The sequence below is a fragment of the Hemibagrus wyckioides genome, linkage group LG04 (assembly GCF_019097595.1).
Source record: "Hemibagrus wyckioides isolate EC202008001 linkage group LG04, SWU_Hwy_1.0, whole genome shotgun sequence".
NCBI classification, from domain to species: domain Eukaryota; kingdom Metazoa; phylum Chordata; class Actinopteri; order Siluriformes; family Bagridae; genus Hemibagrus; species Hemibagrus wyckioides.
The window spans coordinates 18325902-18351198 of record NC_080713.1 but is presented as its reverse complement, the minus strand read 5'-3'; the positions used below and the strand labels follow the sequence as shown (position 1 = coordinate 18351198).

The following is a 25297-nucleotide window of genomic DNA, read 5'->3' as shown; positions in this document are numbered from 1 at the left end:
AAAACTCAGTGCTACATAATCCAATAGATAGAGTCTAAAATAACCCAAGTATTCTGATCTCCCTGAAAACTCAGTTTAGACTAAACCACGTCTAACAAGCTGGACATTAAAATCCTGAAGACTTCTAGCGGAAGAGAAAAATGGTAACTTACCCCTAATCAAAGCTCCACTCATCCCCTATTTACCGCTTCATTAGAAGAGAGATATTAGAGTGTAGTCAGGCAGAGAGAGAGAGAGAGAGAGAGAGAGAGAGAGGGAGTGTGGGAGTGTGGAGGAGGTAGGGGGTTACGCTAGACAAATGCCCTGCACCTCAAACACACACATACACACACACTCGTGGCTCTGTTTACCTGCAGGCTACAGAACAACAGCACCACACACAGTTGAGCATGACTCCCTGACTAAACACAATGCAGCCAGCGGCCATGGCAGACCCCGGCCTCCTACACACTGCTAACACTGGACACCAGGCCAAGCAAAACACACACATACACACACAAACACACACACACAGAGTCAGTAAGAAACCACACAGCACTTAAAATATTCACTGTGGCATTTATAAGTAAAATACTGGCATTTCTGTAGCTGAAATTCTGCATAAGCTTTTATCTCTGATGCTTCCATGATTCTTATAAAACATACACACAGACATGCTCACTGAAAGAGTGTGAAAGGTCAGGTCCATATGTGAAGTGCAGCACTATAGATGGCTCTTCTGCCTCTCTCTCTCACTTTCATCTGAATCAATGAACCAGGAAATCAACAAATCAATAAAAACTACTGATAATAATGATAATAACTAAACTAATAAATAACAATGGATAAAACGATCCTCTAGAACAAGGGCTCTACAATGTTTTGCAGCCAGGAAGCTGTTAAAACAGTAAAATAAATGTTTACACACACCAAATTTTACATGACCACAATCCCACTGTACAGTATTGGGCTCATTATTCTGGCGTGTTCGGTACTATTCTGGCTATTAACCCGCGATTTCCTTTCCGGGATTTCCCACCGATATAAAAATGTAGAAATGTTTTTTATACAAACTCAGTTTTAAACATAGGTGAAATTTGTTTGTGATTCCCACCATTGTAACAAAATGTAAAGTACATAAATAAATAAATCTCTGACCCACTGGCGATGCTTCACAGACTTCTTGGGAACCTCTTCGGGAAGTACTACTATAGAGAATATCACGACTTCACACACTGATCTAAACTAACTAAGAGACATGCAATAAATAGACGGAGATAAAGGCATAAATGCGGAGAGATAAAGGGAAAAAAACCCACATCATTAGAAAGAGATAAAAACACTCTTCTAATTCACTCTTGTAATAAACACTATTTTTCTGGTGGACCTGTAGGGAATCGCTCTCCTTCATTAGCGGGGGGGATATATTTATCTATTTCTTATGTTTATTCCCTGAAAGGTCCTGTGTGTATACAGCATGGCTAATGTGAACCAGGAAGCGGGTGAAGGGCTAGCGGGATGTGTGTGTGCCGCCTGACCATCATGCTCATTGTGAATAATCAACAGCCACTTAAAAAATGATCTAAAGAAACATGTGGCTATTTGAAAATTTCCTGTTAATAAAATGCCGGGCTATGGCATAGCAGGAAGTCTGTCAATTTGGAAACTATTAATGTCATTCATTCGCACTGATGTCTAGCCTAAGCTTTGTCTATTCAACTCATGTAAAAATGTATCATACTGCATTCTGTAGTGTGTGTATGTGTGTGAGCTCACTAATTATTTCCTCTAGTCTCCACCAGTTAATAATGAAGCTATAAGTCTGTGGTATTATGATCCACCTATCGTCCAGGAGGCATCCATACAGCTTGGTGATCTTCCAACTAATACAGCTACTAAACCTGAAAAAACGAAGTATTTCAATCAGGTGTGTGTGTGTGTGTGAGCAGGACTACAGCTGGGCACTGCTGTGTAAGGTAGTGTTTATCTATATCTGTTTTGTTGAAGACTTCTTATAAGCTCTGTTTCCTTCCTCTAGCAATTTAGCTTGTAAATACTTAATAGAGTGGGCTGCATAGTCTAATGATTACGTCATGTTTTAAGCTTTACCTTGGATAACCTTAATGCAAAACTGTAGTGTGTGATTCAAGATCCAATATGGCTACCTGTGACTCATATAGTTATTACATAGCTGTTTTTAAATATGGTAGTAATAATAATAATAATAATAATAATAATAATAATAATAATAATAATAAAACATTGCATGGTCCAGTTTCAGCTGAAGCCTTTGCCCACAGTAGCCTTAGATTTGTGTTCTTGGTTGATAGGAGAGCAGGTCAGTGTGGTCTTGGGCAGTTGTAGCTCATGTGTCTTAGTGTTTGAAGGGTTGCGTGTTCTGAGATGCTTTTCTTTCCACCAAAGTTGTAAAAAAAAAAGTGGTGAATTGAATTACTGTGACCATTCTCCTCTGACAATGAGGCATTTCCACCTGCTGCTCAGTTGATGTTTTTTGTTTTTCGCACTATTCTTTGCAAACTCCAGAGACAGTTGTGCATGAATTTCCCAGATCAAATTCTGATGTTTGATACGAACATTAACTGAGGCTTGTGATCTGTATCTGTATGATATTTTGCATTATCATGCTGCCAGATGATTGGCTGATTGCAGGTATGCATATGCAGAGGATGGAAAATATACAGTATATTTTTAATATATTTGACTTTTGCATTACATTTCTGTATGCACTGGTAGAGGTGTTGTCTTCTGTTTACATGAAGTACTTGGTAATGGAGCAAAACATCACAAATGACAATAAGGTTCCTCATGTAATTGGCTCTGTATCTCTCTTTAGTAGACACAAAGAAACAGGTTGGAAATAGTGTGCATTTCGGAGTGATGCAAGCATGCATAGTACACGTTCCTTCTCTCTTTAAACTATTATTTAAAATTAAGTGGGAATAAAAACCCACTCTCTTCCCAAGGGCTGTCTTCTTCACAGATACGCGCATACTTGACATAATTTATTCCTATATTATTAGAAATTCCTCCTCAGTTAATTACTGCTGTGTTGCAGTAAGCATGCCGTGTTATTTGCATTTCAGTTAAGCAGTGTTAAACACTGACATTACCATTTACAGCATCACCACACACACACACACACAGGCTAATATATGACAGTGTAGCTGACGGCAACAATGCAATCAGCGCTGCGACAACGCAAGTGGCAGGAGGGCAGGGATCAAAGAAGCGTGCCAAAAACGGCACGCCAAACACAGCTTTCACATTTCACCGCCAAGAGCAGTAGGCGGCCGGCGGCAGAATGACATAGGCTTTAATTGTTTTAAAAACGAGAGCAGAGTTTTTAATTTAACAGCGGCTGATGGTTATCAAGAAAAATAACACGCTTACAGGGGAAATGAATAAGCATCCTCAAACACACACACACACACACAAACAAAACACTTCGAATCCTGTCACAAGTATTACACTATTACTAATCACATTTACATCACACAGTTCAATTCTCTACTCCAATCAGTCAGAAGGTGTTATTTAATTTTCGAAAACTGCAGCTCTGACAAAAGTGCCAGCTGCAAGCCAAACCACAGGTTCATATTCATGCACTTGTTCCCATACGTTATTGATTCAAGAGTAATTCACTTTTATGGCAGACACTCTAAATAATCTACAGCTAATAAATGGATTATAAAATGCACGGCATCATTTAACAAAGCTCTGTAATTGTTGATGCAGTGAAGCATTCTGTAAGGACTCGTTCATTTAATATTTAGAGAAGTCGTCTCAGCACTTTGTAGTGATATCAGTTAGTTTTCCACTACAGGAAAGTCTCCAGGACAGACTCTTGCTCTTTCTCTGCACTATGACATGGTGTGATTTTTTAAAAAATTATTTACTTCAAGAGAAAGAATAGAAAAATAGAGTGGTTAGCAAGGAAACATAATTAATAGCAAGACTCATGGACTTTCTACAACATTAATTATGCCTATAAATTCACAAAGTATTGTACTTCTAAAAGTTAAAAAAAATGATTTACAAATTGCTGTCATATAAGAAGACTCACCCCCCAGGCAACGATCTGTGTTTTATTTAAGCTGACGACTGACTGACTTTGGGACTAACCGATCATGATTCATATAAGTGTATGTAGTTTATTGATATACAGTAGATTAGATTTTATGATCACAGAAATTAGCACAATCAAGCAAACTCTGTAATATTCGAAAGAGCTTTTTCAAACTTGCCACAGATTATTTTGAGATTTTGGCATCCAAATAATGGTCGTGTGACATAATCACAACACACATTCAGAGCATTGTGCATTAAACATGATTACAGCCATCATACAGCACAATTACATGAAATGAAAATGTCTTTACTAGTAGTATTTAAGAGGAGAATCCTGCGCTTGTAATTTGACCAATTCAGTAGTTTTCCACAAAGAATCTGCATGCTGCTTCACAATTCTTGAAAGAACCTGCAGCAAAATCAAGCATTTTCAACAGCAACAATCACAAAAAAAACCCTGATAAACTGATAAAAGGCTTTGCTCTATTTGTAACTATAATTTATCATGTAACAAACTAAGATACTCTACATTTAGGAAACATATACAATTGGCTTGTTTTAATCGTAAATGCATGTTTATGCATTTATTGTTATGTTGTTTGTGCTCCAGTTTTGTTCCATTTTCATTTTCTAACTATTTTATTTTTTCAATATTATGTATAGTTTCTAAACAAAAATACATGATATGCTTTTAAATAAATAAATGAATAAAATGCCAGGAGATTACCGAGATACCAAGTTGTTATTTGTGTCATGCCTACCTTTTGAAGGTTTTTACTAAAAGACTTTAAAGACTTAAAAGATTTTATGCAGTATATTTAATGTCAATAGCTGTTCACTATTACATTACTCCGGGCTAGAATCATAAATCAAAAGAAAATCCAATTAAACCATACTCAGAGTTGTTTGTAGGACAAGGAATAAATGTAATACTTGTGACAAGCGTAGTGAGAATAAATATTTAATATTGAAACAAAGGTTATTTCTTGACCAAAAAAAGGCACTTTGATTTTAAGTGCATAACAGTGTGAAAGCCTCTGAGCATGCACACACACACACACACACACTCGAGCCTCCTGCCTGTCACAGTGAGACCCCACACACTCATCCACAGCAGGTACGGCTTCAAAGGCAGGCTTCGTCTACCTCCGGAGCAGAGAAGGGAGTGATTGTTATTTAAACAGTCGCGTCAGCATAGCATCGCTGAATCTGAATGAATGAACAAAAGCCCTAATGGATGGAGATGAGAGAGAGCAATATACAGACATAATTCTAACGACAATACAATGGAAGGTTAGACCGAGCGGGGTATACATATTACAGTTTGACCGTAAGACAAAAAAAAGGCGAGGGAAGGGACAGACAATCAGAATAGAAGGAACACAGACAGATTAGGAGAGAGAGAGCAGAGAGAGAGAGAAACATACTGAGTAAGAAGTAAAGGACGAAAAGAGTGACAGTGTAAGGAGGAGAGATGTGTGGACTGGTAGCAGGAATAAAATAGAACGACTCAAAAAGGAGAAGAGAAAAACAGAGTTGTGCAAAACACAAAGGGATGGGAAAAGTGCAAGACAAAGAGAGAGAGAGAGAGAGAGAGAACGCAGTGGGGTAGTCTCACCTGGGCCCCACTCCACTGCAGACCGTCTGCAGGAGAAACAGTCTCAGAATACCTAATGTGTGTGTGGAGGGCCGCGCTACACAGGCCTGCTACTGGCCCCGGGCCATTCTGTCTGATTAAGTCTTCTACACTTAAGGGATAAAACCCTGCTCTCCCTCTCTCCCACTGGAAGCCATTAGCAGCAGCAGTGTGTGTCTGTATGTATGTGTGTGTGTGTGTGTGTGTGTGTGTGTGTGTGGGTGTGTGTGTGTGTGAGTGAGTGTCCTGTGCATGTTTGAACCCATGCATTTGAATAGGTCTAGGTCTGTTCTTAACTCTTTGCATGTGTGCGTATATTTTGAAGGGACAAAAACACAAGACGTCACACTGGGTTTGTGTCCAACATAAAGTGCGGCCACTTTCCCAATCTGGGGCCCAGTGACTTCCACTATACAGGACCCTGGTGGATCTTGCAGCTACCAATGTGCTTACACACACATATAGATATACACACGCACACACACTGTAGTTTTTGTTTTAAAAAAACAAGCAGCTTTCCACATGGGGATCAGCCAAATGTCCCCACAAGACTAAAACTATTGTTGTTTCCCTACCAAGATATAAAAACATGCACACACACACACACACACACAATCATGCCTAAAACCCTGACCTTTGTAAGATGTGGATTTGTTTTGCCTCTGTAAAACAGGTCGAAAACTGTTCATAGACAACAGATCACATGTAGCTTTGTCCAGTTAGTTTGCTTTAAAAATACATAAAAGAGCAACACATCATTAGCAGGCATGTTACATCCTAGCTTGAGCAGGCTTCTCTGCCTTCTAACTCTAACTAAACCAGGACGGACAGACGTTTCCACCGAACCCTTTGGTAAAACACAAGGAAAGGCAATTAGCATTTAACCACAGCAATCTACAGTGAAATGCGGCTGCTGTGGAAGAGCTGCGCTAATGAGCGGGCCACGGCGCATGTTCAGAAAACAAGGGAGGAAGTGATAGAGCATGCTGTCCATCACTGCCATCTTTCTGGGTTAATGATGCTTTAATGGATACTCTACACTGATGCATGCCCTATCAAGGAGAGAGAGAGAGAGAGAGAGAGAAGGAGAGAGAAGGAGAAAAGAGAGGAAGCGAGAAGGGGAAAGTCTTTTTGTAGGTAATTAATAAAAGATAAAAGTCTGACTTGTCCTGCATGGCTTAATGGCTTTTAATAGCAGGGAGAGTGACGGAAACACGCACGGCTAAGTCTCCAGGCGCTTAAGCTCGCATGCCTCCAGAGACACCGCCATCTTACTGCAGAGCAGAGAGGCCCTGCTTACCTGAGCACTCGCTCTCTCTCTCTCTGTCTCTCTCTCAGAAAACAAGAACATTTGTCATACCGCTTTTTGTTCATTTCTCCACATTTCTGCAGATCACCACGCAGGCAGCTGCCACATTAACTCTAGCATCAGCTCTCATCTCTGAGAGGTTCTATGCAATTCAGGCAGACTTGATGAATTATCCCTAGCTCTTATTTATTTAAATCATTATTTTTTTTACCATTGTATTTTCTTCAGCTCAAATCTCTTAGATCAAGTATAAAGCCAATATAGTAATGCCATTACTTGGATGTACTTTCTGCCCTAATTGAAGTGACATCACTTATTATGGGTGATTTTCATCCAGAGAGTGCAGCACAACCTGGCTCAGCCATAATCCACCACAAGGTTACCGTTTCCACCAAAAAGCGAGTACCTGTGCCGAATCTGGGTCCCCTTTGTTGGAGACGATTGATCAAATGCAATCACACAGAATCTGAAACTGCTTCCCTATTAGCACAAAAATTCAGTAGTAAGCTATAGGCACATTTTATGTTTTCAGTGGAATTGATGGAATATTTCATTCATTTTCATTTACTCAGTAAATTTGGTAATAATTCATTCAATAGGTGTAAAGAGCGATTTAATTTCAGATCTATGTTTATTTATTCAAGGTAGCATTTTTGTATCATTATTTAGCCTGAATTTTTATTTATTCCCTTTGATAAAAGCCAATATACTCCACTATTCGCTTCATTTGTTTACACATGATACCCTATCTAGTGCCCTTACAAATAATGCAGAAAGACATTTGTGATTCAGCTGTAGAAAATGTCCTGAGTGTGTGTGTGTGTGTGTGTGTGTGTGTGAGAGAGAGAGAGAGAGAGAGATTTTAAAATTGTGGTAAGGTTTTCACAGAAAACTCTTCTTCTTTTTCATTAACAATTATTAGCAGCCTTGGCTGTTTTGGGGTTTGTGTGTGTGTGTCTGGGCAGCCGTAAAGTAAAAGCGAAAAAATTATCTATTTTTGCCATGCTTGTGTTTGGGGGCATCATTAATAAACTTAATGTGCCTTGAGATGCACCGGGTTTAGTTGCACAATATGATAGAATTTAAAATAATATTTTACTATTTGGATCTAGTCACCACCTCCTAAGCTCCTGAGAAATGCCTCCAAGTAGAGTTATGTGACTAGAAAATGCACTCTTGTACCCTGTGTTATTAGAGTACCCTTTCTCTCCTTAAAAGTTTTCACACATACACGTCCCTGACCTGACCAACACCCCCCCACACACACACACACATCCAGACCATTAACATCAGCAATAAATCATACAGAACATCTGATACTGATATTCTGATTTGCCCGTTTACATGTCTGTGTACAGAAAATGCATTATCACAGTTAATCATATCAGAATGAAGCAACACAAATACAGCAACACACACAGACCCACAGTAGCACTGCGCTGCATCATGCGTGTCAGCAGTCACACACCTCTTTCCCATCAGCTCCTGCTGACTAGAACATGATATAATTCTGCACTCCACTTAGTCACAGTCACGCAGGGTCTCTTCCTTTACACACTTTTTCACTCTGTCTCTTTCCCTCACCTTTGTTTGAGAGTCGTGGCCAAAAATGTAGAAATTTTATTTAAATTTTAGTCTCTGGCAACAATCGATATATCTCATACTATACACATATGAAAATATGGAAACAGAAATTGAAATGTTTTTTATTTTTTTTAGAAAAGATTTTTGGAATTTTCAGTTGAGTTAATGTTCTTAATATCCTATTAAAGCACCATATAAATCACACCAAGCCATTTATTTATAAGCAGGCTCTTGTTAAATTTGTTTGTCATGTGGAGAGACCGGCAGCTGCTCTGTTTTACTGTGTGGTAGCTGAACATGATGCCTAATTTCCACTTGATGGATCCACAAGGGAATAATGTCTGTAGTAGAAAAACAGTGTGAATGTCAGTCTCGGCAATCCCACAGGCAAACACTGTGCAGACAAATATTATATATAATTTTCTTTGTATTTTTACTTAAACTATCCTTTAGCAGTCCCATTTACACCAGGTTACCTCTCATTCCTAGTTTGACTGCTGTTGACCTTGCCGTGGCAGTATTTCCTCCACCCACTGTAACAGCTGGAATGACGTATGGCAGAAGATAAGTCTTCATGTAGAAGCTCAGATTTTGCTCTTATCACTGAAACGAGTAACAGCGCCCAATCAGGCTCTAAAACCCGGCCCTGGAGTGTGATGCTGGCATTTCCTGCTGGACGAGACTCTTCTGCCAGACTCCGCCCCTCCTCCCAATCCATGTGTCTTGCACACCCCGTTTGCCCAAAAACGACGCCAATTTTCCACCCCAAGCCTTCCCTCTTCCCAACGAGTGGCATCAGCGTCAATGGCCTGCCCTCAAAGCCTGAAGCAGGGGACAGCGAGGGAAGCTGATTAACCAAATACTTTTATCAGTGCTGAAAAACCCTTCACCTCACAATAACAGCCTTAAAAAGGCAAACCGGTGCCGGGGGCCAGAAACAGTAGTGAGCTGGAGAGAGGGCAGCTCAAGGCTTACACAGCGAAAGCAAACAATAAAGACGGATGAGGTCCGGCGTGCAGCCACGCTAGTTCTGCTTTTTCTAAGGACAAGAGCACTCTGAAATGCCTGCAGAGCCTTCCAGCTGCTGTCTCTATGCACACATACACATAGCAGCCTGGCAAGTGAGATGGTCAGAGCTCAGGAATGAAGGACAAGAAGGGAAAAATGGATGCAGAAAGCAAGAGAGAGATTTATGCTCTTGGGAAGACGCAGATGATCAAAGACAAAGATGGAGCTTAGTGCATCTCTGTGTCTAACACAAACAGAGGGTTTATAGAGAAGCACGAGGACAAACAAAGCCATAAAAATAAATGATGTCATAAAACTGAAGTGTACACAACATATAAGAATATTAAAGTACTAAAAAACAAAATGAGCGCATGCCATACCAAACAAAACTACACCGCCGTCATAATAAATAAACTTAACAGTTAAATTTCACCATTGTCTGTGTCTGAGTCACACAGAGTCACTGATTTTAAAGTCGACTACGCATGGACTTGTGGGGACAGTGCACATTCACACACACAAAAAAACCACGTACACACATTCTCCGTCTCTCACACTTCCTCCCCCGTGGTGCGCACATGGCACATTCCTGGCGGTGTGGAGCGAGGCAGCTCTGGCTCCTGCCTCCAACAGGCCTTTCCTGAGGAAAGCCCTAGCAGCAGTGTCACCTCTCCCTCTTCCTCTGACTCTCTCTCACACACGCACAGATACATACACAAACACGCACCCAAGGCAAACAATTGTAAATTAAATCAGTGCCAGCAAATCATGCACCCGTTGAACAAAAACCGAGACTGTGAGGTGGGGCCTTCATGGATTGGACTTGGTTCATCCAGCACATCCCACAGGCGCTCAATCAGATTTAAGATCTGGGGAATTTGGAGGCCAAGTCAACACCTTGACCTCTTGTCCCTCAAACAATTCTTGAACAGTTTTTGCAGTGTGGCAGGATGCATTATCCTGCTGAAAGAAGCCACTGCCATTAGGGAATACTGTTACTATGAAGGAGTGTGCTAATGTTTAGGTAGGTGATATGTGTCAAAGTAACATCTCAAGACCTAAGGATTCCTAGCAGAACATTGCCCAGAGCGTCACACTGCCTCAGCCAGTTTGCCTTCTTCCCATAGTGCATCCTGCATCCTAAGTAAAAATCTGCAGCATTAAGTTTAATTCTTTGCATCCACCATGTTGGTCAAACATACATGAGCAGAATCTATATAATGATAATTTACTTCACTGAACACATTTCTTTCTTTTGAACCTAGAGAATTTATTTGGATCAATATAAATTTATTATACCACAGAACTGGTCCACTATTACTATTTGGTCAACTACAAGGTAAAATAAACAGACACTAAACAGCTTTCAGCTTTCGCAGCTTTCAGTTTTCTTTGTTGGACATTTGTTCGCCTGCAGCTATTCAAGCACTCAGTTAAACGGCATCATTTTAAAGAGAGCACGAGGGCAGCTGATCTGAGCATGTGGAAATGTTTAAGCATGTATGCTCATTAACAGTGGGCATGAGGTGCTATGATATAAGCAAAATAAAAACAAACAAACAAAAAAAATCTTTAAGAATAAGGCTAATGAAATGATGGTAAACTTTCACCTCAAGCAGTATTCCTTTACGTGTTTGATTCTTTGACATAAAGGGCTTTTATTCTAATTAATTAATTAATGGATTTTTTAGGATACATTTAAACATATTAAGTGTGTGTGTGTGTGTGTGTGTTAAATGAAAAAATGGGAAAATTAGTTCTTAGATAAATGAATTAAAATTACATTCAAATTTGACTTTAGATTTACAACGAATTTAGTTTTAAGACATTAAAATAAATCAATATTAAAAATAAAAAATCACTCCAAAGAAATCTCACAAAATACATGTGTGTATATGCTGGGTGACAGGACAATATAACTGTCCCAATATACATTTCTTACATTTTATATTTGTATTTTTATTTTAATGAAATGTACTGAATGTACTTAATTTTTAAAATAATATTTTTTAATTTTTAAAATGATAAAACATAATAATATTTTTCATTGTTAAACACAATAGTACAAACTAAAATAGTAAAGTTATTATGACATTTCTAATTAATGGTGGACACATTATTATTATTATTATTATTATTATTATTATTATTATTATTATTATTAATAACATTTTCTATGCAAAACCACTGTATTACTGGCGGTTATTGTGAGCATACTACATATAGTAGAAATGCTTTCAAGAAATAATGTATTATTTTACATTACATGATATACTACATACGTGTAGCCTCACTAATACACTGTATATATAATCACATCTGAGTGCAGACTCATCTCAATTGATATACATGTGTGTGTGTAAAAATAAAATAAAATAATAAATAATAAATAAAATAAACTACACATAAAAAAAAATGATAATAATAATAAACACAGCAATGGCAGCCTGTCAAGTATTGTGAATGTAAGGGACATAAGTTATTAATAAACTATGAGCTGATCAGAAATGTTCCGTTACTAAAAGATCTTCCTAACCCTTCCATTGCTAACACGTACCTACCAAGCAGCACACAAATAAACATAATAACACAAACGCTCAAACAGAGGAGACAACAATCGATCTGCTGTGTTCAAAAGGATCCGATACAGTCAAGAGAATCTCAGATCTGAAATTTGTTTTCTGCACATCTCACCTGTCAAACACGAGAGAAAAAATGTTTCCAATATACTTTCGGCTTGTACATAAAACACACTAGAGAGGGCAAGAGAGAGCGAAAGGAAGAGAAGTGGGAGAGCCAGGAGAGGGACGGAGTGATACAAAAACAAAGAATGAGTAGCAGTGAGGGGGAAATGCAGGGTGATATAAAGTGAGGAGGAGAAAGTGGCGAGTGTGAGCAGGCTCGATTAAATCTCGTCGGCTGTGTGTGGCTGTCACTGAGCGTGACACTGGCTGAACGCGCTGCTCACTGGGGAGCATTCCATAATCGCGTTCTCTCCGCTATGATGCCATCAAATGAGGACAGGACAGGGGGACAAGGGGGACAGGGGGATGGCGATGGCACTGGCTTCAAAGCAGGCTGGAAAAACAACACATCCTCCCCAACCCCATTTATGCCCCCTCATAGGCCGAGAGGCGAACTTAACTGAACGGCCCTGACCTAGGAGGAAGACGGCCTCTCAGGAGTGCTGCATCTTCAGGGAGCGTCCAGAAATAGATGTGCTTCAAGCACTACTGACAATACCCACCATCAACGAAAGAGGAGAAGGAGAGTAGTAGTCCTCTTCCTTTCTGTGTCTCTCTCTCACGCACACAGAAACACACATACACATCAGGGCATGGGAGCAGAGCTCGGCCAATGAGAGTGATACGGAGAAAAGGGGAACCAGGAAGACAGAGAGAGAGAGAGAGAGAGAGAGATATTTAATTGCCTTATCCTGTAGAACAAGCTGGGGAGTGCATTTTGACTTTGGCTTCCGATTTCACGCTAAGGCATTATTTAGTTTGATACAGACTTGATTAGGCATTACAGCACAGGCCCTTTCTGTGTAGGCTTTGTGGTTTGCTTGTATTGCTGGAGGACAGATTAATACTGCAATCACGCTTCTTTGGAGACTTCTTCACTGTTCACAGGCCCTCATCTGAGACCACGCCAGCCTGTCTTTGTTTGTGTGGGGGGATTTCCTAAGAGACAATGGCTGTTTATTGTTTAATAAACTTATTGAGCATGAACGTCACTGGCATAGGCCACAACTGTGAGCTCTGGGCAGGTGAGTGTGTGTTTGTTTGGGTGGCATGCTACAACTTCTTTCTGTGAGACATTACTTTGTAGCACTTCACACCAAGCTACATCCAAATACGGGACTGCACTGATAAATGACTCATAAAGTGTTCTGAGTTTACACTGACTTGAAGCCTTGGATCGCTATAGGGCTGGGCTTTACTTTTACCAGTAACGAATCTACTGAAGTCTTTTAGTATTAAGTCTCCAAATGGTCACTGACATGGCACGCTAAAAAATAATAGTAAGTATTTTTTACCTTTGTAAATAAACAATGTGTAGTTTTACTGATGACTTGACAATGAGGTTTAATCAGCTTTAAGACCATGGCTATACCTTAAATATATCATGCATTTAGTGTTTTGCAGGCTGCATATTGCAAAAGTCTAGATCGCAAATGATTTTGTTTAGATCAGATCAGTTGCCAAATGCTTTTGTCAAAATCTGAGCAGAGGACAGCTAATTGTCTTGCTCGAGGACCCCACAGCGGCAGCTTGATGTTACTGGGATTTGAACTCAAAACCTTCTATCAACAGTCCAAAGGGAAAAAAGTTTACCCATAAAAGGTATGATGTAATAACACTTCACTAAGAACACCTGTACACTTGCTCATACATGTGCGGTCCTATTGCCGAAACACCTTAATTATGACAGGTCAGAGGAGAATGGCCAAACTGGTTTAAGCTGACTGGAGGGCAATATTAACTCAAAAAACTACTTGGGCATAGGCAAACTAAGATTGAGCAGCTGAAGACTTTAATAAGACTAGGGAGGTTTTTCTAGTTGTCAACTGTCCAGTTTAGGTGAGCCTGTGTCCAGTGTAGCCTCAGATTTTCTATACTGTGCAGGTGACACATGGTTGAGTAAATGAGCAGGATATACAGGTGTTCCTTATAAAGTGGACAGTGAATGTCATTACATTTTACGATATACATAGATATACTGTGTGAGAAAATAGTGAGAAAACCATCCACACAATAATAAACTTTTATAAACATTTTTACCATGATTGTGGTTACAGTGTACACTTCATGTCCAAACTGGGGCTTCTTTTGCCCAAACTTGGGCTTTGCCCAGCTTGTGGCTTGGTATGCAGGGTTACAGATGGATATAACTACCTCTTCCTTACCCCCCTTGGAGTTCTTCCTGCCAAGTATATATGAACTTCAAACGAACAATCTTCTGAGCCCAAACCTTAACTTTTCCCACAACACCTATAAATACCCACAGAGCAACAATGGCAGCACCCGTAAAACAGATTTTCGCCAAGCCAACAAACACAGCCTGGGGTTTAGCAGGTGGATCCTGCATTCTTCAGAGTCATGTAATACAAGAATAAACAAAGCTATGTTTAATATTATGTAGCAAATCTAGCATTTTTGAGACTTGCCTGAGGCAGTATCACAAAACTTATCTGAAAGTATGCATGTGTCTCTGTTTAGAGTGTGTGTGTGTGTGTACGTGTGAAGTAGACAGGCAGACTGAGTATAATGACTTGAGCTCTACTCTTTCCTTGACCCAAAGACATCCTCAGACAACCCGATCTTGCCGCAAACCAGCACAGCCAGGCCAAAAATACATTTTTTAACATTCTTCCAGCCATCCATCTGTCTATCCATCCATCCATCTATCAACCACCAAAGCCTACAGTGCACAAGGCCCCCCATCGCTATTCTCCGACTGCCTGCTGCCTCCATCTCCCTCTCTCTACCTCTTCAGTGGTATTCTCGCAGCAACTCGGACCTTGTTTGATGGCGAGATCAAGCATTTATTAGGAGAACGTGTGCTGGATGGATAGAATAAAGCAGAGTCCGGGAGGTGCGAGAGAGCAAGAACAGGCGTTAATAATTCTGCTCTACTCTCCTGGCCCTTGTTTAGTTTTGCAGGAGCTCCCAGAGAGATGCCTCGCCTCATCTTCGGGCAGGCAAAGGCAAAGCTCACACACACACGTACACACACACACGTACACACACACAGCAGAAATCTGAGAACTGCCATACTAACAACTCTGTGTACTTTGTGTACTTGTGTGCTGTCGGGGTGAAATGTTGTGACCTTAAAAAAACGGGTAAACCTGCAGCTTGCTTTGTAATTACAAATATACTGTGATCATTCATGCTGATGATGAAGATGAAGATCTTACAGATACAGGTCGTTATTTGTTATCTATACACATATTATCTGTATACAGATCTTCCACAATATGGATAACTATGGATTGTGTTCTGTGGGGATTCTGATCATCTCAGATACTCAGATACAGAGATTCGTTTGGGGTAAATCAGTGCAGAGTGGCATGGAGCAATGGGTAGTTTTGCTGCCTTGTAGCTCAGGTTACTGTCTGTCCGGGGTTTCTGTGCATTTTCTCCTTCCAAAAACATGCTAATAGGTGGTTAACGAACATGCACAGGGTGCTCTGTGATGAACTGAAGTATTCCCGTAAACTGTCCAGTGTTCCCAGTGTCTAGGATCCACTGTGAACCTGACCAGTATAATAACATTTCTCAAGATGAACGAATGACAAATCAGTGCATGCCACATGCCCGACATTCTCATGCAGCTTGATATGGCATACATTACAGTGCCAAGATGTCAGATACAGGAGTGCTGTAGTCAGTGGGTCTGCTCTGGAGCAGTACTGCTTTGTTACCCGCTGCCTGCTTTACACACAAACAAACACACCCGGCTTCCGTCTTCTAATGTTTCATTCACTACTACTGCTCCCTCTCACTGCTTTCCCACCCAAACACAGCTACTGCACAGAGAGCATGCAGAGCACACGCGCAATATAAAAGCTTAAATGAATTGACGAAATTTAAATTCTCATCCACGACAATTTGTTTTTCAGTGAGAAGTGTGTTTAGAGTTTCAGGTGAGATTTTCAGTCTGTAGAAGCCCGGTGCAGCAGGGGGTCTCTACAGGCTTGATTCATTTCTGCAAGCTGCAACATTCCTGCATGCTAACTGCAAATCATCCCCATACAAAACACAAAGGCATCTCACTGAGACAAATACACGCTGATGTGCACAAGCCTTGTAAATGCAATTATTTCCAATATTGTGTGTGCGCGCGTGCTTGTGTGTGCTCCGAAACAGTGAGCCACTTTAATTGTTTCTTCACTATCGCCCTGCTGTTTGCATGGGTTATTATCCTCGGCTCAGCAGGGAGGCCCTCGCTTTTTGACAGCAAATTGAGTGAAGAGAAATAAGGCGAAACTGCGACATCAAGGGCTCCGTCTATCTCCGAGGTTAGCGAGGGCCTAGCATGAAAAAGCTTCCCTATACAATGAGGCGCTAATTCGGTCTGCGTTAAGAAGCCCGCTATTACCCGATTCTCAGAGAATGTCTAGACCCTAGACGAAGGCTGGCATGCTTCACGCCTCAAAATCAATTAGGGGGATGACATAGCAGGTTGTTTCCAGGCATCCCCCCTCCAGAACGAGTCGTCTGTGAGTGTACACAAATCTCTCTGTGATAAAAAGCGCGAGCCTCAAATCAGTCAGTCAGTTAGCGCTGGCGAATGAAAAAGGCTTTGCAGCGGCTCATGCTTTATTCTCATCTGTCATGTCAGTGCTTAAAAGGATCTGCTATATAGCCAAGAGCAATAGCACTTCACCTTCCACACTGGCAGGTGGCACAAACAGGAGCTGTTTGCATACATTGGAAAATGATTGCTCACCTTTTTTCTTTTTTCCTTATGGATACGTGTGTGTCTAAATATTTCAATAAACAAAATAAATCATTGTAAACTGTATAAAAAAAAAGAAAAGAATCCAAATACAGTGGCTTCAATAGCTGAACTCTGAAAATGACTCAAAAGTCTAGTTAGCGAAGTCAAACGCTATGTGTGTGTAAGAGGCCAAGGGTACTGAATTCAATAAATTCCTGCTTGTTTTAACTCTTTTGTACTTTCTTGCGGAAAACTTTCCAGGCGTAGTGAAATCAATAGGTTGAGCACTAGCGTTGTGGGAGCCACAAGTGCCGAGGCGATTTTTATGTGCGTGGGCATACACGCTTTACACACACACACACAAAAAAAAACCCAACAAACTCAAACTTCGAGAGCTTGAAGCGAAACCTTCCTTCTCCAGCTTTTCAAACCCTGCTCCGGTGTTGAAGAGCTCTCAAAGCCCAGGGCAGAGAGGGCCAAATAGGCCAGTGGAGGGGGGGCAGACAGCTTGCTGAGGGGTCAGCAAAGACTCTGGGGGGGTCAGCAGGGGTCACAGCAACTCGAGCACTCTTCACTAATGACCTCTGCAGCCCCCCTGTTCACCTCTCCCAAAAAGCACAGGCCCAAGCCCAGAACCAGTCCAGAAGGGAGGCCTGCCAATAAATATATGCATCAGGCAGGTGGAGTGAGTGGGCCTTAATTGCCCCCTTTCCTTATGTTTAATGTACAGCACAGCAAGGCGAGGAAGGGTCGTAGAGCAGCCACCCGGAGACAGATGGATGAGGAGACGGAGGAAAGGGAGGGGTTCGGAGGAGAGAGGAGAAGAAAAGAAATAAAGAAAACTTTTTTTTTCTCTGATTCAGTGCCCTAGTGTGCAGTCTGCTCTGATGTAGCTATGATTAGCAGGCCTTCTGTAGCCTCAGAAGATCCGCCCTGAAATACACCTGCACTTCTGACAATTACAGCAAAAGTATATTATGCACACACACACACACACACACACACACACACACACACACACACTAGTAATCAGGTCTCACCTCAGTAGACATCACAGAGGGCCAACCTGAACTGTGAGAGACCCTCAGTAGATTAACACAACCTCCAATTTTGAAAGTTTTTCAGGAAAAAAAAGCCCTTTAAACCCAACCACTCCCAGCACATCACAATGCACGCTTCAAACAGATAAAAACAATTCTCGGTGGGCTAGGTAAAACAGCCTGCCATATTTACATGGGAATGAGCAGATTTGCGAAAGGCTTTCTCTGAGTGGTGTTCCAGCACATTTTAATCTGCCCCATGCAGCAGCCCAATCCGGGTTCCAGCACGCGGCATCTTAGAGCGGCCAGCCTCCTCGGGGAGCCTCGGACAAGGGAAGCAACGGTTGGCAGGCAAGAAGGGGGTACAAACAGAATTAATAGCAAGTCTCGCCAGAGTGGCACCTCCTCTGTAGAAACCCGGAGCAGATCCTGAGCGAGTCGGTTCACGGTTCCAGGCCACTGAGTCCAGGCTCACTGATAAAGCACAGTTAAGCCGTTGCAATGGCACATTGTGCTGAGCTTCTATATTAAGACAGATCCTCGCACACAAAACTAGCAGGCAAGCTGCAGATAAGGAGTTGTGACTGGCAGACATACCACAGAGCCGAGAGATGACACCCCCTCCCTTCATACCTCTAGTACAAACTAAAGTCTAATGCTGAAACCTCCCAGCCTGAAGGGGTCTCTGTAAAACAACAGCTACAAAAACCTAAACAAAGGATAGAGATAAATGATAGGATTGTTTAATTAGAAGAAATACAATTGTCTGACCCAACAGCTTCACTGGAAAAGCTCCAGCTCCAGCTGCTACGCTTTAACTGAAATCGACAATTAGCGACACCAGCTAGCACTTCATTTATCTCACTAATCACTACGTTACAACCAAAGGCTACCAAATTCAAGATTTGCCGTGTGCATTTTAATTCAACTTATGTTTAAAATGTGATCTCTGATGTATCTGATTTTCTGCCAGCTTTTTCAGACAGCTGCATGGATTTTCTTTGGATAAAGGGTGAGAAAGATCTGCTTTGCCAGTTGCCTTCTCAAAAACTCTTTGAATGTTGTCGCATTCAAAGTGGAATAGTCTTCGATGACGTAGCAGTGGAGAAACACAGCCTGAGCTGGAGCATTCGTTACGTTACACAACTCATGTATTGGTGAATAAGAAGAAGAAGAAGAAGAAGAAGAGAAATATAATTTCCCCAGAAGGCTAATGACACTGGGCACATATTCAGCAAGAGGGTAAGGCTGCAGTGTGTGTGTGTGTGTGTGTGTGTGTGTGTGTGTGTGTGTGTGTGTGAAATTGTGCGTGAGAGAAAGGGAAGGAGAGAGTTGTACTTTTAACTGTGCCACTCATCGTGATTGCAACAGTAATGGCGAGAAAAAAACACCACTGCTGTCAAACTGTGCATAATTACATTTTCTCCTGGTCTTGATGAAATACTTTTAAGAGTTGTTTAACAAACGGCTCATGCTGTGAACTCAGTGAAAATTAAAAAAGAAAAAAGAAAATCAACTTTCTTGTTCATCTCCCATTACCGCAGAAACTAGGCTACCGTATCGGTGTCAGTAGAAAATCTCGGAAGGCCACTAATTCATTACTTGGATGTACATAATGTATAGCAACATGCTGATATAACAAAATCTAAAATGTTCACTGAGGACAATTTAATTACGTTAACAGAAAATCTGCTGAACTGTGACTAATCACGTAATGCTTAAAGTATAGATTACACAGATTGATAGAGGCATTTGTATGTAGATATTGATATAGATGAGTCACTGATTATTGATCTCACACAGGCAGGCAGCTTCACTTTCATTTAATACACTAACAAACTTTCCACAGTGACGTAACTGTGCTTCAGATTAGACACCATATAGACCGTATTATAGTTAAATATAATATACGCTTTCTCTGGCACTTTTCTGTTGCTAAATGAATGTTTGATTTTATTTACATTTCATAATTGAACACTTATTATGTTTACAGTGTTTACACTGATCAAGTATGCAATCATCGTTCTAAATGAATAGATGTGCCATGTCTGATGTAAATAATGCAAAAATGAGTTGCTGTTTTTTAATTAGGTTGGCTTTTAATAAGGTCTGACACAAAGCAGGGCTGTGAAAATGTAAAACTGACTGGTTACAGAGATATTACTAAAAAACTAGAAAAAAAAAAGTCATTAATAACCTATACAGCCATTAGACATATGTGTATATATATATATATATATATATATATATATATATATATATATATATATATATATATATATATATATATATATATATATATATAAATTCCTTCATTGCTAACATAAAGGCAAAAAGACACCAAAGAGTGCCACAAAATAGAAAAACACACATGCTTTAAAAAATGGAATCCATAATGATGTTAAAAACAGGAAGGAGTTTTTTTGCCCATTGCTCTGTGCAGTTATAGACATACAGCTCCATGCTAACTCACTTCAGCGTTTTATAACAGCCCACTGACCAATGAAAGTCCTGCACGGCTGCAAAAGTCTAGGTGACAATAAAAAAGCCATTTAATGCTGAAACCAGATGGTCCTACACTTCAGATGGTCCTACACACACACACACACAAAACTAGAAAACAGATGTAAACTCTTTGACATTATATGACCCTTTGTAATTTCATTTTCTGTTGATACAGATCTCTTACTAATCACTGCCAAATGTTTCCAGCAACACAAAGCATCACTTTTACCATTTCTACACTTCCTACGCCAAACTGAAGAGAGTTCGTTTTTAAACGATGCTCAATGCCGTTTCAGGAAATGTATTATTGTATTATTTTACATCGAGTTTTATCATGATAAAGAAAATAAATGAAACAGTTCCCTGCTTCAAGCTATCAGCAGCATCTACTGGAGCTAAACACTTCGGAAATCACTTCTGAAATATCAACGAAAATGTAAAAAATACTGAAACAGGAAAACAATATCAAATCACAAACTCAAAACATGTCATGATATATACAACAACATGAGAGAACTCCCCGAAATAGGAAATCTACTCACAAATCACATCCACTTTTAAGCAGTGATCATTGTAGATGAGACAATAACAAGCTGGAGATTCACATTTCACATTTCAGCACTCAGTACTGAGTGAGTCAGGCTATATAAGGAGACAGATGTGGAGTTGGGGAGGAAATGATCCCTGTCGGTCCCTTGTCAGCAAGACAAGCACAATCCTCACTTCTCTGTGTTTCTCCTTCATGGGGTTAAAGGTATAATATGATCTGATTGAATGTAAACAACACTGCGGAAAAGGAAAGGAAAGGAAAGGAAAGGAAAGGAAAGGAAAGGAAAGGAAAGGAAAGGAAAGAAGGGCTCTGTGTCTTTTATACCATCATGTGCACTCGTTCTCCCTTAATGTCCTGCAAATAAAGCGGATTTATTAATGTGTAATTAAGTAATAATCATTGCTACATAATGCATGAAACACTCAGGGGAAAAGCGTAGATATGAAACAGCAACGCTCCGGCCAAGTGCTGCACGCGTACACATTAAAACAGGATTAATTGGGAGAAATAATATTTTGATAAGCACCGCTCGCACTCTCTCTCCCCTTTAGCTAACACGTGCTCTCTCATTCTATTACTTTCCTCCATCTCTCTGAGCCCAGCAGCAAAATCTGTCTCATTAGCACTTATAATCATAGCTTTTAATGCTATTTGCACGGAGAGCCTGACTGCCCACAAAAGAAATAATCACTGTTAAAATGATCCAAGAACCGTATTTCTTAGGTCAGCATGAATTCAGTGGCAAGAACCAGAAGCTTCAGTGCTGTTTGCCTTGCAGGTTAGACTGTTAAACAATATGCGTGACATGATACAAAGCCTATATCTTTAGTTGCGAGCTTCTGGTGCTCCTCTAACCTCTGACGCTGCCAGGCATTAGGAAAGGTGTTTGGAGGAGATAGGGACACACCATGCCTCAGTTAGGCCTACATATTTAATTAGCTTATGCCTGATGTGCTTCACTGAGTCGACATAAGCGTTGTTTTATTCGAAAGCACTCACTGTAACAGGCCAACACTTTTACAGTGCCAAAGGGTTCTTGGTCCAGTGCACAGCAGGTTTTGACTGTCAGTGTGTGTAGGTTATGTTATAACAGGCACTTTCCACACATAACTAACATCTGTTGTTGCAAAAACAACTGATCTTTCATCCAGTTATCTGGACCTCAAACTTTTCTGGAGCCAGGCACCCTATCAGCACAGATTATTTCATTTAATTCACGCAAATAATGCAACTATTTAAATATTAGTCTCAATCAGACAAATGTGTACTGCAGTATTCTGCCTATGTTTGGAGCTTTATTTAATTAGATCCAAAACATTAGTTCCAACCTGAAATTATTTATACGCTACTGGTTTTTAAGTTAGTGAGGTTTCAATTAATCCACAGAGGTGACTATACAAATCTCAAAAATAAATATAACAATTTATAATATAATGTTGTGATTAACACCATTGTAAAATCACAGACCTCTTGCACATGCTTCATGCTCCCTTGGGAGTCCCTGGATCCCATTTTGAGAGCCTGTGGTCTCGATAACAACTTTAGTTCATAGGTTTATCATAATCCAGGTATCAGACAAATAAATATATGCTATAATATATAATTTCCTTAAGAGCAATCACCAGAACATTAAGCTGAACTGGCATAAAAAATCACAACTATTTCTTTCTCAAAGGTGCACACAATGTGTTTAACTTTTAAAGCCTTAATTTTCAATCTCTCTCTCTCTCTCTCTCTCTCTCTCTCTCTCATACACACTCCAGTTAAATTAAAGTCTAAAAAAATGTGACTACAAATGTTACCAGCAATAAATGCTGTGTCTTTTAACAACCAATCACACCCCCTTTTTTGTAAATGACCGCAGATTGTGTCCATTAATTAGAACAAAACCTGAGTTATTAATTGGGGGAGGGGTCTTCATACTGGGCCACATGGCCACCCCAGTGCCCATCTGCTTGCCATAGGGGCAGTCTGTGCCAACTGCGGCTTCACCCGTAAACGTCTACCATACCGGTGAGAAAAACTCTATACCCGTTTACCTACCACAGTTCACACATGATAAGGCATTGAAAATGGCCATCACATATTATTATTCATATTTTTTTTAAGTACTAAAGAGCAAGTGGCTGGACTGGTGCATTCAAGATTTTTTGTACCTTTAAAGTGTATATTTACATGCTAAATCAGTGAAATTGTAACTAAAATGATTTTAGGTATACAAAAGAAAAGGTTTGGTACCAAGGTAATACTTTAACTGTACATTACATTCAGCTTTCCAGGTAAAATATAAACACTGAAGGTACAAAAAAAGGGTTACACCAGTGCCAAGGAAAGGCACAGTTTAGTACTTTTTTTCTGAAAGTGTACCAGACTAAACAGTGTGGCTCAGTGGGTGACTTGCTTAAGGCTGCTGTTTAGCACTGACCTGGGATTTGTGTCCGAACCACTAATACTGGACATAATAAAAGGCCACATTATATTTACTCCATAACCAAACAGATATTTAAAAATAAATAAATCTTAGATATAAGATATGTTATATTTCCTTGTAAATCCACGGAATAAAACTGGTGTCCATTTATCATCAGAGAAAAAGCACAAACTAAAAAAAAAACAGACAAAACAAAACAAAAAAAAGCAGCTATATTTGTAACGCATTTATTATTCCAAATAAATATTGCGTTAGTTTGCGTAAAGATGTGTTATCTGTTTAGATGAGCGCTGAACTGGATTTATTACTTCATCTCTGCGCCTCGGGCACTGTGCATACACTATACATCTATGAAACCTAATAGTACTCTTCATGGCAAAGATATTAAATCGCAGCTTTTCACAATACCCGCCAATTCTAGCCGTGAAATCTCATTGGTCATGCTGCTTGCTCGAGACCGCTTCTCCGTCGAGTGCGTAAAGAAAAAGCGCTTACCTTTAACGGAGCGCGGTTTGGCCTGCTTGCGCCTGGACATCTCTGTCTCGGTGTGCTTCTGCTTCTATCGACCTCTTGTCCTTTCTTGCAAACAGTCATAGGCTACAGACTGGCACTTTTGTTTTTGTCCCTGTTGCCTGTTGCAATTTGCAATGCGGCTACTTCGCGCTCAGTGTGTGTGTGCGTGTGCGTGTGTGCGCGTATCGCGCCAGACCAGCAGCAGCAGCAACTCCGAGGGAAAGAGCCGAGAGTAATGGCGAGCGGATATTCCGGCGCTTTGGCAACTTCGCGCCCGGTTTCAACCTGTAGATTTCACGAGCGGGTCCTCGCGCTGCGGCTTTTAGACTCCGCGCGCAAAGGCGAGTGAGAGGAGTTTCCAAAAAGCAGAAGAACAAGCTGTGTCCAAATAAAATCAATGCGTTAGGAGAATGTGGTGGTCGCGAGAAAGGTACCGGTGCGTCCTTTTAATGCGTTCACACCGCTTAAACGAACAGTGCAATTTAGTCCTTTTTCTTATCCCGCCTGGTCCGCTTGAGGTTCCGTTTTGTCCAGTTTTGTCCGTCTTTCTTGTCGTCCTCTGATCCAGCGAAACACTGAATTGAACCGCCCTCTTTATTTTTTAGGGCGCCGTTTGAGGCATCTTTTTTATCTCTCACCTGTAGGGATTAATTCATTCTTGTTCAAAAATATATATTAATGCCCCCCCAAAAAAGAGCTGTAAACGTTAACCGCTATAGCCTCGCTCTCTCCCTTTTCTTCTTTGTCCTGACTCTGGTCTTCCCTCCGCCTCCCGATCCGAATGCTGGCGGGGCTGCGGCGCAGACACACATAATAAAGCGCAGGCTTGGCTGGAAATGTAGCCCCGTGTCCCAGCAGGGAGGATGTGAGAGTAGGGTCCCGGCGGGGGAGCGCTCCGATCCCGCAGGGAGCTCCGCGCAGCCTGGGCTTCAGCAGCACGCACACACACACAGAGCGAGAGAGAGAGAGCCAACAGCACCGAGCCATGGCCGGCCGTGGAAACTGCAGCCTGAAGTCTGAGCGCGCTTTCGGATCGCGGCCAAAAACGCGCAGTTTCGAGGAACTCAGAGAGCAAAAAAGACGCACTGGATTCTGGGGTTGTTTTCTTTCGCTCCTCGCCCTCTCTTACACCGTCTTGGGTTTACTCCAACATTGCGCCGTCGAGAGGAGACTTTACTGAAAGCTTTTTCAGCTCTTTAGTACA

At 40.8% G+C, this 25297-nt stretch overlaps 1 protein-coding gene across 5 annotated transcripts in view; it reads right to left on the bottom strand.

The window, feature by feature from the left end:
- Positions 1 to 25089, bottom strand: part of znf423 (zinc finger protein 423) — a 144418-nt gene extending 119329 nt beyond the window's left edge. For 3 of the 5 annotated variants that reach the window (XM_058387558.1, XM_058387559.1, XM_058387562.1), the window contains exon 1: positions 24076 to 25089. In XM_058387558.1, the coding sequence (XP_058243541.1) occupies positions 24076 to 24115 (40 nt within the window). In that variant the 5' untranslated portion in view covers positions 24116 to 25089. Of the gene's footprint in view, positions 1 to 152; positions 225 to 24075 lie in introns of those variants that run through there. The other 2 variants (XM_058387561.1, XM_058387560.1) reach the window with 2 other exon arrangements.
- Positions 25090 to 25297: the final 208 nt, after the last annotated feature.